At 45.4% G+C, this 15062-nt stretch overlaps 1 protein-coding gene across 1 annotated transcript in view; it reads right to left on the reverse strand.

The window, feature by feature from the left end:
• The window catches only part of LOC311137028 (neural-cadherin-like), a gene marked incomplete at both ends in the record, with an annotated part of 125241 nt that overhangs the window by 66913 nt on the left and 43266 nt on the right, over positions 1-15062 (reverse strand). Inside the window, 9 exons of the mRNA XM_084171345.1 lie at positions 377-660; positions 3740-3883; positions 5971-6157; positions 7778-7905; positions 8278-8527; positions 8872-9039; positions 9349-9521; positions 10757-10927; positions 13679-13847. Coding sequence (XP_084027471.1) covers positions 377-660; positions 3740-3883; positions 5971-6157; positions 7778-7905; positions 8278-8527; positions 8872-9039; positions 9349-9521; positions 10757-10927; positions 13679-13847 — 1674 coding nt within the window. The remainder of the gene's footprint in view (positions 1-376; positions 661-3739; positions 3884-5970; positions 6158-7777; positions 7906-8277; positions 8528-8871; positions 9040-9348; positions 9522-10756; positions 10928-13678; positions 13848-15062) is intronic.

The following is a 15062-nucleotide window of genomic DNA, read 5'->3' on the forward strand; positions in this document are numbered from 1 at the left end:
CATCACCTTCCGGTAGACAGGCAAATTGCTAGTACGCTCAACTGAAAGGATACCGTTCATTTACAGTATACTAAAATGAACTAATAGTATATAGTATGTAGTATATACTCATTAAGTATGTAGTATACAGTATGTTAGTATGGGTATTCGAACACAGCTACTGTCTTGACTCAAGCAGAAACAGACAGGCACTCAGGCTAGAGACAGAAATAACTTGTAGAGTGACAGCTATTGTAGTGATCAGCTACAGCTAGCACATGTACAGTATGAAATACAGAAGCATACATTTCACATGGTTGTGTGAGCCTCGGTACCTGACTGCTCAAGCTGAAACAGACTGGCACCCTGGTTAGAGAAAGAACTCTGAGACACACACCTGAAGCACAAAGACCGGCGAGCCATCCAGCTCCTCTGTCACTGAGCCATAGTACTCGTTCATAGAGAAGACTGGTGCCTCGTCGTTCTTGTTGACCACGTTGACCACCACAGCGGCGTAGTCCTCCCACTTCCCGTCCGATGCCAGCACCAGCAGCTTGTACCTCTTCTGCAGCTCGTAGTCCAGAGTCTGGGCGATGAAGATGGTTCCTACTTCAGGCTCCATGTCAAACACCCCCCCAGTGTTGCCTGATGTGATCTGATAGCGCAGCTTGGCGTTGGCACCTGTGGAGGGACCAGAAGAAATTGGCATTCTGGAAGGTGGAGTTCTGGATGCTGTTCTTAGAATTAGGGCAAGTCTGAAATTGCACCCTATTCCCTACATAATACTCTAAAGTGCACTATATAGGAAATAGGCTGCCATTTTGGACAAAGGTAAGTAAGTAACCTTGCACGAGCCTTGGCAAGAGCCTATCTCCTGTTTCTGTAGCGTGAGGCAGCTTGATGTACTGTACAAGTACACCCCCTGGACAGGACACTAGTCTAATGCAGGGCCTTTTTTGGACATACCTCAGTGTATATTATGTTAGCTAGCATACAGTGAGGGAAAAAAGTATTTGATTCCCTGCTGATTTTGTACGTTTGCCCACTGACAAAGACATGATCAGTCTATAATTTTAATGGTAGGTTTATTTGAACAGTGAGAGACAGAATAACAACTAAAAAATCCAGAAAAACGCATGTCAAAAATGTTATGAATTGATTTGCATTTTAATGAGGGAAATAAGTATTTGACCCCTCTGCAAAACATGACTTAGTACTTGGTGGCAAAACCCTTGTTGGCAATCACAGAGGTCAGACGTTTCTTGTAGTTGGCCACCAGGTTTGCACACATCTCAGGAGGGATTTTGTTCCACTCCTCTTTGCAGATCTTCTCCAAGTCATTAAGTTTCCGAGGCTGACGTTTGGCAACTCGAACATTCAGCTCCCTCCACAGATTTTCTATGGGATTAAGGTCTGGAGACTGGCTAGGCCACTCCAGGACCTTAATGTGCTTCTTTTTGAGCCACTCCTTTGTTGCCTTGGCCGTGTGTTTTGGGTCATTGTCATGCTGGAATACCCATCCACAACCCATTTTCAATGCCCTGGCTGAGGGAAGGAGGTTCTCAACCAAGATTTGATGGTCCATCGTCCCTTTGATGCGGTGATGTTGTCCTGTCCCCTTAGCAGAAAAACACCCCCAAAGCATAATGTTTCCACCTCCATGTTTGACGGTGGGGATGGTGTTCTTGGGGTCATAGGCAGCATTCCTCCTCCTCCAAACACGGCGAGTTGAGTTGATGCCAAAGAGCTCAATTTTGGTCTCATCTGACCACAACACTTTCACCCAGTTCTCCTCTGAATCATTCAGATGTTCATTGGCAAACTTCAAACGGCCCTGTATATGTGCTTTCTTGAGCAGGGGGACCTTGCGGGCGCTGCAGGATTTCAGTCCTTCACGGCGTAGTGTGTTACCAATTGTTTTCTTGGTGACTATGGTCCCAGCTGCCTTGAGATCATTGGCAAGATTATCCCGTGTAGTTCTGGGCTGATTCCTCACCGTTCTCATGATCATTGCAACTCCACGAGGTGAGATCTTGCATGGAGCCCCAGGCCGAGGGAGATTGACAGTGCTTTTGTGTTTCTTCCATTTGCGAATAATCGCACCAACTGTTGTCACCTTCTCACCAAGCTGCTTGGCGATGGTCTTGTAGCCCATTCCAGCCTTGTGTAGGTCTACAATCTTGTCCCTGACATCCTTGGAGAGCTCTTTGGTCTTGGCCATGGTGGAGAGTTTGGAATCTGATTGATTGCTTGCTTCTGTGGACAGGTGTCTTTTATACAGGTAACAAGCTGAGATTAGGAGCACTCCCTTTAAGTGTGTGCTCCTAATCTCAGCTCGTTACCTGTATAAAAGACACCTGGGAGCCAGAAATCTTTCTGATTGAGAGGGGGTCAAATACTTATTTCCCTCATTAAAATGCAAATCAATGTATAACATTGTTGACATGCGTTTTTCTGGATTTTTTTCTTGTTATTCTGTCTCTCTGTTCAAATAAACCTACCATTAAAATTATAGACTGATCATTTCTTTGTCAGTGGGCAAACGTACAAAATCAGCAGGGGATCAAATACTTTTTTCCCTCACTGTATGTGCCAGACTGTTCCTGCATTCAACAAGTTTATGTTATTGGTACCTTTTTTAACAAGACAATGACATGTTGGCTAGAGCAGAAACAGACTGTGCTGTATGTCAACAGGTGGTAGGACTCCATTCCTGTGTAAGATACACCTGCCAAATTGAACCCCTGCCTATGTTACCTTGAGGGTTTGAGAAATGGACCAATGAGGAAGTAGATATCTGAACTTCACCAGTGTGTCTCCATGGACGCCATACAGTGGGTTAACGTTAGCCAGATAAATTAATCCCCTGGATGTTTCATGGCTCCCCTTTCAATCAGTCTGTTGTGTTAAAGCCCAATGTAAATGCTAGTCTAATCTCTGCTATTAACATAAATCAACAGACAAAGCGCTCCCTCTGGGCTCTCCGATAAGCTTATACTGCAGTCGAGTCCGTGTGGATTTTTTAAACAAGACAGATTGGGTTTAGCCTCCCGAGCAGAACTGCTAACTTCAAATGTAGGGGGCTGGTGCTTTCTGGTCGTTCATCATGGCTTGGTTGAGGCTAGCGCTACATACCCTACAAGCTAAGCCGCACCGACCCCCACTTGCGATAAATACTTGATTAACAACCCAAAACATGGCCGATAAAGGGATATTCCGCAGAGTGTTGCTGCTGTACAGGGGATGAGCTGGTTTATCACACCAAATCCCACCCACCTACTGTGTAGGAGTGTGTCTTTCTTTTTAGAACATATGTGGTGTTGCATTACTTGACAATTAAATTGCTGCGTCCTAATGTAGCACAGGGTGGCTCAGCTCATCTCGTCTCAGCATGATTTAATCAGAACTGAATCCAGATGTGGAGATGTGGCACTTGTGGTGAGTCATTTTTGAACATTTGTAACCCTTCACTGCCCTCTCAGAAACTAGACAATTTACTAGAGTCTGGGGTTCGGGAAAATTTCAATATTTGATTGACAGTCACCCCTGCCCAAGGACAGTTTTGGCCAGGCACAAAATGTGAAAAACAGACTTTTCCCCTCAGGTTTCAAAAGTCCTCATGAAATGTTGAACCTGTGCCAGGTTACCTTCCTCACTGCCCTAGTGCCATAACCTGCACTCCCGAGAAAAAGAGAAATGTGTCATCACTGGTTTTATTCTCTCTCTTTCTTCCCCTGCCATCTCATCTTTCCTTCCATACCTTCATCTTCGTCATTAGCACTGACGGTGACAACAGCCAGGCCGACATCTGCGTCCTCGTCAACGCCGACTTCATAGAGACGCTGAGCAAAGACAGGTTTGTTATCGTTCACGTCGCTGATGAAAACCCGCACATATGCTGTGTCTGCAAGAAGAACAACAAGAGGAAGGAGATTAAACGCCATGGAGCAACAACTCGGTATGTCATCCTCCTCTCTCACTCTCCTCTCATCCTAACACTTCTCATTCCATCCAATCCCTCTTTACATCAGAGGATGTTGGCAGTCACAGTGTGAGCCAACAACACTTTTGAAGGGGAGAGAAGCACTTAACCCAATGTAATGTGCCTCACTTGACAAAAAAATCAGAAATAATGTAATTCTCGATTAGGTGTTTGGAATTACTGAAATTATTGAACCATGGTAGACGGTTCACTGTTTTAGCTGGGTTACATTTTGGCAGCAAACAAACAGACTTTTCTAAAAAAACAAACAGAAGAAGAACCTATCCACCTCTCCTCTGGGATGATAAAATATGTATCAGTCGACAAGTGTTTACGTCTCTGTCTGTCTGGGTCCTTTTTCACATCTTAATTTTTTTACTCAAATATAATTATATTTTTCAAAAAATGTTGGTGACATGTTTGTCGTAAGTGGTATGTTTAGAAGGACATGCAACATGGCCATGTATACAAATGTGCGTCTATTTTCACCACTTCTCTCTGCATTTCTCTGCACGCTCTCCCTTCCTCCCTCCCTCTCCCTCTCTTCCTGGCCCTATCCCCCTCTACCCCCCCCCCCCTCTCTCTCTCTCGCTCTCTCTCTTTCTTTTTCATCCCTCTCCCTCTCCCGACAGACAGTAGTATTTGCTAAGGAGATGAGCACTTCTGCTGGTGCAGATATGTGGCAGAAGACAACGCCAACACAGCGCTAAGGCTCATTGGAAATGCTAAGCAGCCCCCTCACATCCCCCGGAGAGGAGGCTTTGCTGTTCAAAACCATCACCCTTACCACTATTACCTTATCCACAAACATTTGTTAAAAAACCCTAATTCGTAACGCAAAGCTTCCTATTACATCACCTGCGATACCGAAACAGAGTTCATTCTGTCATCATGAAGGACCAAGCCAAACAGAAATGCAGATTTCTGAACAGTAAACTGCTAAATTAGATGTTTTTGTAAAATTATGTACCACAACCCTCAGAATGTTTTTCTACAGGGAAGAGAGGCTGTCCGGTTACGCTATTAGAAGAAATCAAATCAAAGATGATCTTTTCATATGCCCTCGCAGGAGGCAAATTAATAGAATGCAATAGGCAATTCTTGTCTATGTAAAACAATGTGCAGGAATTCATTTTGTACTTTGTTTCAGCCGAGCACATTGGGTTTATGAAAAGCCCTAGCTATATACATTACAGTACTTCACTTTGTATTCTTTGGCTGCGGACCCAACTTTTCTCTGACCTTTTTTTCTCCGGACTAAAGATCCCGAAGCTTCTGCGCATGTGTTCATGCTCTACTTTATTTGTAAAAAACAGGCTACTCTGGTGAATGGTGCTGGTTTAATAAAGTTAGATCAAAGCTGAATCAATGTCTGCACAATCACATAATGATAGTATTCTACATAACAGAACCAAATATAATAGCATAGTATAACATTACTGTACGACAAAAACACCACCACATTTCTCATGTGGACAAAACTCAACAGGCAAAATACACAGGTAGGCCACTAGGCAAAATACACAGGTAGGCCACTAGGCAAAATACACAGGCAGGCCACTAGGCAAAATACACAGGTAGGCTATGCTAGTTTGTTAACACCATCTGCTCTAAAATTCGCTCACTGTACACAATTTAAAACAACGCTGTAGGCTACTTCGAAACAACACTGTATAACTTAAGAATATCTATATACATTTTCCCATGAAACTGATTGAGATACAATGGTTGGTATGCAGATGCTTCATGAACATTATATTATAATAATTATGAATAATAATAATTCAAGACTGACAGTGAGAAATGTGAAGGGAAGGAGACCACACAAATTTAGTAAAGAAACACATGCGCATAAGCTTCAGGTCCGGGAAAAGTAGGCTCCGCAGCCCCTGCCTTTTTTGTTTTTACATGACTGCAGTAGTCAAATCAGGAGATACCGAACATCACTGCAAATCGAAAAAAATACGTTTTGCTATGTTGTGCCCTAATAAATACAACCCAGCCCTCACCAAAGTTGGGCTGTTTGTTCCTCCCAGGCCTTGCTGACTCCATGCCGTCTTCAGACTGCACCTCCAGTAGGTACGATCCCTGCGCCTCGCGGTCAAACACAGCTTCTGTATAGATGGAGCCCAGCTCTGGATCCACACGAAACAGACGGTGGTCCCCACTACTGTCACTCAGGAGGGAGTAGGTGATCTATAGGACAGGGACAGAGTACAGTTCATTACGGTATCCATATTAGAAGATTTCTGACTTCTATATGGCATCCATATTAGGAAGTCAACACATTACATACATTTGACAACTTCCTAATATGGATGCCATACAGAATCATCCTATCACATCCATGTGGTCACTGCAACCGATGGAAACACCAACGATAAACCGTGCTGTAGTAATCATGAGTGCGGGGGAGTAATTGTTCTATGTATGAGTCACAGGACTGTTCATAGAGACTCAAGTCACTGCAACACTATCCTCATACAGTGAGGGAAAAAAGGCTGGAATGGACTACAAGACCATCGCCAAGCAGCTTAGTGAGAAGGTGACAACAATTGGTGCGATTATTTGCAAATGGAAGAAACACAAAAGAACTGTCAATCTCCCTCGGCCTGGGGCTCCATGCAAGATCTCACCTCGTGGAGTTGCAATGATCATGAGAACAGTGAGGAATCAGCCCAGAACTACGCGGGAGGAGCTTGTCAATGATCTCAAGGCAGCTGGGACCATAGTCACCAAGAAAACAATTGGTAACACACTACGCCGTGAAGGACTGAAATCCTGCAGCGCCCACAAGGTCCCACTGCTCAAGAAAGCACATATACATGCCTGTCTGAAGTTTGCCAATGAACATCTGAATGATTCAGAGGAGAACTGGGTGAAAGTGTTGTGGTCAGATGAGACCATAATGGAGCTCTTTGGCATCAACTCAACTCACCGTGTTTGGAGGAGGAGGAATGCTGCCTTTGACCCCAAGAACACCATCCCCACCGTCAAACATGGAGGTGGAAACATTATGCTTTGGGGGTGTTTTTCTGCTAAGGGGACAGGACAACTTCACTGCATCAAAGGGACGATGGACGGGGCCATGTACCGTCAAATCTTGGGTGAGAACCTCCTTCCCTCAGCCAGGGCATTGAAAATTGGTCGTGGATGGGTATTCCAGCATGACAATGACCCAAAACACACCACCAAGGCAACAAAGAAGTGGCTCAAGAAGAAGCACATTAGGGTCCTGGAGTGGCCTAGCCAGTCTCCAGACCTTAATCCCATTTAAAATCTGTGGAGGGAGCTGAAGGTTTGAGTTGCCAAACGTCAGCCTCAAGACCTTAATGACTTGGAGAAGATCTGCAAAGAGGAGTGGAACAAAATCCCTTCTGAGATGTGTGCAAACCTGGTGGCCAACTACAAGAAACGTCTGACCTCTGTGATTGCCAACAAGGGTTTTGCCACCAAGTACTATGTAATTTTTTGCAGAGGGGTCAAATACTTATTTCCCTCATTAAAATGCAAATCAATTTATAACATTTTTGACATGGGTTTTTCTGGATTTTTTAGTTGTTATTCTGTCTCTCATTGTTCAAATAAACCTACCATTAAAATGATAGACTGATAATTTCTTTGTCAGTGGGCAAACGTACAAAATCAGCAGGGGATCAAATACTTTTTTCCCTCACTGTATACTGTAAGTACACCTTCACAGTTGTGTGGTCAAAGCGCCACAAGCAGAAGAACTATGTGATGCTAAATTATGGATGGGTCAATGGATATTCTGTTGTGTTGTGTTATGTTAGATGTTGTGGATGGGCCACTAACCTGTCCGTTGAGACCCAGGTCCTTGTCGTGAGCAGACACCTGGAGGACCATGGTCCCCACCTTGGCTCCCTCAGTCACTGATGCCTCATAGATGGAGGAGGTGAAGAAGGGAACATTGTCGTTCACGTCTGAGGGCCAACATATGAGAAATCATTATTTGAAAATGTATTTATGCACCTGTAATCAAAACGGTCTATTTCAAGTTAAAAAAGGTTCAGTATGGAGGTTTTTCACTGACTTTGTGCTAATGGGTGTATAAAATTACAACTTTCAAAGAATACTATGTAAAAAATATATAAGTCATGGTTCAATGTCCATTGAAGACAATAGCGAATGTTTACAGTTCACCCAGGGGTGGCTCTAACTTCCTCTTAAGTCAAATGTTCAATAAGTTTCCCACTGACATCCATGCAAGACTAAGTGAAACATTTGACGTAAATGGAAGTTAGGATTTGCCCCCCGTGATGGGGTGTTTGCAGGGTGTCTGAGCTGAGACCTACCTGTGACGTTGACATAGATGGTGGTGAATGCAGCCAGTGGTACAGCCGCCACGTTCTGTGCCCGCACCCTCAGGGAAAAACTGGGTGTGGTCTCATAGTCCAGCGGCTCCGACACAAGGATGGAGGCAGAGCTGTCCTCGCGGTTGGGCGACAGGTAGAAGCGCACAGGCATATTAGTCTCCGGGACCACGCCCTCCTCCAGGTTATAAGTCAACCTGGGGTCGCCTAGCAACGAGGTCGCTTTGATCGTCTGACGTAAACAGAGAGCAAACAATGTTTTTGCGAGGGAATTACGACAAAAACATTCAATGGGATTTTCTGTATAATATTACGTTTATTCAGTTGTTGAGCATGCTAAGTCAATTAAATTGCAAATTACAGCAGGTTAGTCAAGTCAATTAGCGCTCCTTGACTAAATCCGAGGCTGCAACCGAAAATGTAATTAACTTAACAATTCATCAAAATTGTTCCAACAAATTGACTAACGTGTATGCAGCCAGCAAACAAAATAAATAAAACCAAGACACCCCCAAAGGCCATAATGGGATAGGCTTCCCATGCCACCCAGGCTGGTACCCGGACTGTTCCACGCACCACGATGGGGGTGTCCCTGGCTGTGTTCTCTGGGATGACCACGCTGTAGCTGTCCTTTTCCCACTGCGGGGGCTGGTTCTTCACGTTGGTAATGGTGACAGACAGCTCCACAGATGTGCTGCGGTTCCCCCCGTCCGTAGCAACTATTTCCCGTGTGATGTAGGACCTCTGACGTCAAAACAATAGCGAGGGTATGGTTCAGTTAGTTTATGACACTGTATTTTATACAGCTCTATCACCCTGCACTCATGATTTCTACTGTGATTGAGCAAGAGTCTGGTTGACTGGCTGGTTAACTGACCTGTGATATGGGCTGGTTGACTGGCTGGTTGACTGACTGGTTGACTGACCTGTGATATGGGCAGGCTGACTGTCTGGTTAATTGACCTGAGATATGGGCTGGTTGACTGGCTGGTTAACTGACTTATTGACTGACCTGTGAGATGGGCTGATTGACTGACTGGTTATGTGACAGACCTGTGATATGGGCTGGTTGACGTACACCCAGCCGGTAACGGGGTTGACCCTCAGGTACTCAGGCTTCTCCTGGGACATGGAGTAGGTGACGACGGCGTTGGTGCCAAAGTCATCATCGTGCGCCGCCACACGCAGGAAACTGGTGCCGATCATGGTGTCCTCTCTCAGAAAGTCTGTGAGAGACAATACAGACCAAACAATATGCTCCTCACTCTGGAGCAAGGTTACGGTCTGTCACAACTTTGGTGAACAGTGTAGACTGAATCAATAGATCACAAATCAATTGTTTACATATGTTTATGTATGTTTACATCTTTATGTATGGCAAAACATTTAAAGACAATGGATTACGATGAAAACTTTCACCAGATAATTAAGTACAGTGCCTTGCAAAAGTATTCATCCCTTGGGTGAACACCATTAAATCCATTATTAAAAAATGGAAAGAATATGGCACCACAACAAACCTGCCAAGAGAGGGTCGCCCACCAAAACTCACGGACCAAGCAAGGAGGGCATTAATCAGAGGCGCAACAAAGACACAAAAGATAACCCTGAAGGAGCTGCAAAGCTCCACAGTGGAGATTGGAGTATCTGTCCATAGGACCACTTTAAGCCGTACACGCCACAGAGTTGGGCTTTATGGAAGAGTGGCCAGAAAAAAACATTGCTTACAGAAAAAAATAAGCAAACACGTTTGGTGTTCACCAAAAGGCATGTGGGAGTCTCCCCAAACATCAAGGTAAACGCTATGTCTGGCGGTAACCCAAGAACTCTCATCACCCCGAGAACACCATACCCACAGTGAAGCATCATGCTGTGGTGATGTTTTTCATTGGCAGGGACTGGGAAACTGATCAGTATTGAAGGAGTGATGGATGGCACTAAATACAGGGAAATTCTTGAGGGAAACCTGTTTCAGTCTTCCAGAGATTTGAGACTGGGACGAAGGTTCACCTTCCAGCAGGACAATGACCCTAAGCATACTGCTAAAGCAACACTTGAGTGGTTTAAGGGGAAACATTTAAATGTCTTGGAATGGCCTAGTCAAAGCCCGGGGGGGGGGGGGGGGTGAATACTTTCAAGTTCAGTTTTTTTGTCTTACTTCTTGTTTGTTTCACAATAAAACATATTTTCAAAGTGGTAGGCATGTTGTGTAAATGAAATGATACAAACCCCCTAAAAATTCCAGGTTGTAAGGTAACGAAATAGGAAAAATGCCAAGTGGGGTGAATACTTTCGCAAGCCACTGTAAAGAGTTACTATGCATAACTCATAGTACATAAAACCTTTTCTAATAGCTTTGGTTAATAGTCTATAGCATGATAACGAATGGTCAGTCTGCCATCAATCATATGTATTAGTATTATACTTTATCATGTGTTATTATGTATAATACGACACTCACACTCATAGCGCAGGTTCTCAAACTTGGGGCTGTTGTCATTGTGGTCCAGGATGAGGACGTTGAGCTGGCAGATCCCTATGAGGGGCTCCTCAGCCCAGTCTGTAGCCGTCACCGTGATGGAGTACTCTCTCTGTCTCTCCCGGTCGAACCGCCGCGCCGTCACAATCACACCTGACACACAGAGGTCAGAGGCCAAAGGTCATGACTAGGGCCCCTGAGTTTTTCATGAGGTAACTACAGTTGAAGTCGGAAGTTTACATAAACCTTAGCCAAATACATTTAAACTCCGTTTTTCACAATTCCTGACATTTAATCCTAGTACGAATTCCCTGTCTTAGGTCAGTTAGGATCCACACTTTATTTTAAGAATTTGAAATGCCAGAATAATAGTGAGAGAATGATTTATTTCAGCTTTTATTTCTTTCATCACATTCCCAGTGGGTCAGAAGTTTACATACACTCAATTAGTATTTGGTAGCATTGCCTTTAAATTGTTTAACTTGGGTCAAACGTTTCGGGTAGCCTTCCACAAGCTTCCCACAATAAGTTGGGTGAATTTTGTCCCATTCCTCCTGACAGAGCTGGTGTAACTGAGTCAGGTTTGTAGGCCTCCTTGCTCGCACACGCTTTTTCAGTTCTGCCCACAAATGTTCTATAGTATTGAGGTCAGGGCTTTGTGATGGCCACTCCAATACCTTGACTTTGTTGTCCTTAAGCCATTTTGCCACAACTTTGGAAGTATGCTTGGGGTCATTGTCCATTTGGAAGACCCATTTGCGACCAAGCTTTAACATCCTGACTGATGTCTTGAGATGTTGCTTCAATATATCCACATAATTTTCCTTCCTCATGATGCCATCTATTTTGTGAAGTGCACCAGTCCCTCCTGCAGCAAAGCACCCCCACAGCATGATGCTGCCACCCCCATGCTTCACGGTTGGGATGGTGTTCTTCAGCTTGCAAGCCTTACCCTTTTTCCTCCAAACATAGCGATGGTCATTATGGCCAAACAGTTATATTTTTGTTTCATCAGACCAGAGGACATTTCTCCAAAAGGTACGATCTTTGTGGGCACTCCGCCTCGGCGGCGGATCCGGCTCCGGGCATGACCCCCACTCCCTCTCTAACCCCCCAAAGCGCCCCTGGTCCGGTCTGGCCCTGCTGGCCGGAGCTGGACTGAACACTGGTGGAGCGGATTGCTCTAGCTCCGGAGTGGAGCAGCTGACCGGTGCCGGACCAGCCACCGGTGGAACAGGCACGGGCTGTGCCGGACTGACAACGCGCACCACAGGCTTGGTGCGGGGAGCAGGGACGGGCCGGACCGGGCTGACGACGCGCACCATTGGCTTGGTGCGGGGAGCAGGGACGGGCCGAACCGGGCTGACGAAGCGCACCACTGGCTTGGTGCGGGGAGCAGGAACAGGCCGGACCGGTTTGACGACGCGCATCACTGGCTTGGTGCGAGGGGCAGGAACAGGCCGGACCGGGCTGGCGACACGCACCACTGGCCCTACGCGGGGATCAGAAACGGGCCGGATTGGACTGGCAACACACCCCAGCACCTCTCGCCGTGCCTCTACATTCTCCTTCCCCCTGGTGACCAGTGACTCCCGTAACCTGGCGGCCTCCTTTGCCAACCCGCTGAACCACTCTATCCCGGTCTCCTGCTGCCCCGTCGTCCACGGCGTGAGCCCCCCCCTAAAAATGTTCTGGGCGTCTCTCCTCCCCGTGGGCCAGGCCTCCATGGCTCTCGCCAGACTCTCGCTCCTCTGCTCCCAAGTCCAGCCTCTCTCCTCCTCACGCTGCTTGACCCAGTCGAGGTGGTATCTTCTGTCACGATCGTCTTGAGAAGAAGCGGGCCAAGGCGCAGCGTGATATGCGTACATAATATTTATTAAATGTACAACACAACGAACAAAACAACAAACGATACGAAACGTGAAGTCCTACGGTTACACAAACCAAACGGAACAAGATACCACACCAAAACAATGCCAAACGGCTACCTAAGTATGGCTCCCAATCAGAGACAACGAGCTACAGCCGTCTCTGATTGGGAACCACCCTGGCCAACATAGAAATACCAAACTAGAACACAAAACAATGAAAACTCACACCCTAGCTCAACATACAAGAGTCCCCAGAGCCAGGGCGTGACACTTAGTGTATGTAAACTTCTGACCCACTGGAATTGTGATACAGTGAATTATAAGTGAAATAATCTGTCTGTAAACAATTGTTGTAAAAATTACTTGTGTCATGCACAAAGTAGATGTCCTAACCGACTTGCCAAAACTATAGTTTGTTAACAAGAAATGTGTGTAGTGGTTTAAAAACTAGTTTTAATGACTCCAACCTAAGTTTATGTAAACTTCCTACTTCAACTGTATGTGACCATGAAATTGAGGAAAAACTCTGGGCCCCAGTTTTGGTCTATAATTTAGTTCCCTGAGTTTTTCCTTTTCCTGGTCAACTCATGTGGTCGGGAAAAACTCAAGGTCCTAGTTACGCCTCGTTAATATGATAGCTGTATTTGTCATTACATTATTGATTAACATATTGTTATATTTATCCTGGATCCATTTATGATTAAAACAGTATATTGTTATACTGCAAAACGTGATCGATAGGTCGATAAATAAAAGTTAAGTATGAGGTGTAATACTTCATTTCAATTGTACAGGTATGTATAGGGCATTTATCTGGCAATACCATTTTTATTTGTATTATTATTAAGAGTATCAAGACTGCATGGGAATTGTTAAACCTGTTACATTTTTATCCCTGGTCTTAAAACCTTATATATTCCAGGTCAGTTTCAGCGTTAATCCCTCCATGCCAAACATCCTGCTTGGCTATGGCTAATTCAACAAGTACCACCACAGCTAACTGGACTGTGGGATCCTTGCCCACTGTACCTACCTGTGTCAGGGTGGACTCTGAAGGCAGGCATGGCGCTGTCTCTGTGCATCAGGCCGTATTTGACTTTCCCATTGGCCCCCTCGTCTGCATCCACCGCGTGCACCTGCAGCACGAAGGTCCCTGTGGGCTGGTTCTCCAACACAGACGCCTGCTCCCTGTACTGCTGACACTGAGAGAGGGAGGGAGGATAAGGTGTGTGTGTGTGTGTGTGTGTGTGTGTGTGTGTGTGTGTGTGTGTGTGTGTGTGTGTGTGTGTGTGTGTGTGTGTGTGTGATGTGTGTGTGTGTGTGTGTGTGTGTGTGTGTGTGTGTGTGTGTGTGTGTGTAAGAGAGGGAGAGAGAGACATAAAGAGAAAGGGCAGAGGGGTTCAGACTGAATTCAGAAATTTGGTTAGAAACTACTCAATGTACTCTATGTAGACATTTGTACAGTACACGTGATAGGACGTAAAATAGAGCAATGGTATTCCTTTCTTTGAAGGTCCACCACCGTGTCAAACAACAACTCAACATTGCACCGCCCACCCTGTCTTTCCCTGCTATCATGACTACCTTATCCTTTGATGAGTCTGCCCCAGAGATAGAGAGAGAGAGTCTCCAGTGACTCACTAGAGCTCTGTTTAATTAATACACATACAAGTAAAATACTCTTAATGGAGAGAGAGAGAGAGAGAGAGAGAGAGAGAGAGAGAGAGAGAGAGAGAGAGAGGAGAGGGAGAGGGAGAGGGAGAGGGAGAGGGAGAGGAGAGAGAGAGAGAGAGAGAGAGAGAGAGAGAGAGAGAGAGAGAGAGAGAGAGAGAGAGAGGGAGAGGGAGAGGGAGAGGGAGAGGAGAGAGAGAGAGAGAGAGAGAGAGAGAGAGAGAGAGAGAGAGAGAGAGAGAGGCACAACATGCCCAACAGGAAACTATATATATTAGCAATATGAATATCAAAGCATTAAAAATACACTACATATTCAAAAGTAGGTGGACACCCCTTCAAATTAGTGGATTCGGCTATTTCAGGCACACCCCTTGCTGACAGGTGTATAAAATCGAGCACACAGCCATGCAATCTCCATAGACAAACATTGGCAGTAGAATGGCCTTACTGAAGAGCTAAGAGATGTCAATGTGGCACCGTCACAGGATGCCACCTTTCCAACAAGTCAGTTCGTCAAATTTCTGCCCTGCTAGACCTGCCACGGTCAACTGATAGTTCTGTTATTGTGAAGTGGAAACGTCTAGGAGCAACAACGGCCCACACAAGATCACAGAACGGGACCGCTGAGTAATGAAAAATCGTCTGTCCTTGGTTGCAACACTCACTACCGAGTTTCAAACTGCCTCTGGAAGCAACGTCAGCACAAGAACTGTTCTTCGGGAGTGTCATGAAAGGGGTTTCCA

Source organism: Coregonus lavaretus, assembly GCF_964263955.1.
Source record: "Coregonus lavaretus genome assembly, chromosome: 11".
NCBI classification, from domain to species: Eukaryota; Metazoa; Chordata; class Actinopteri; order Salmoniformes; family Salmonidae; genus Coregonus; species Coregonus lavaretus.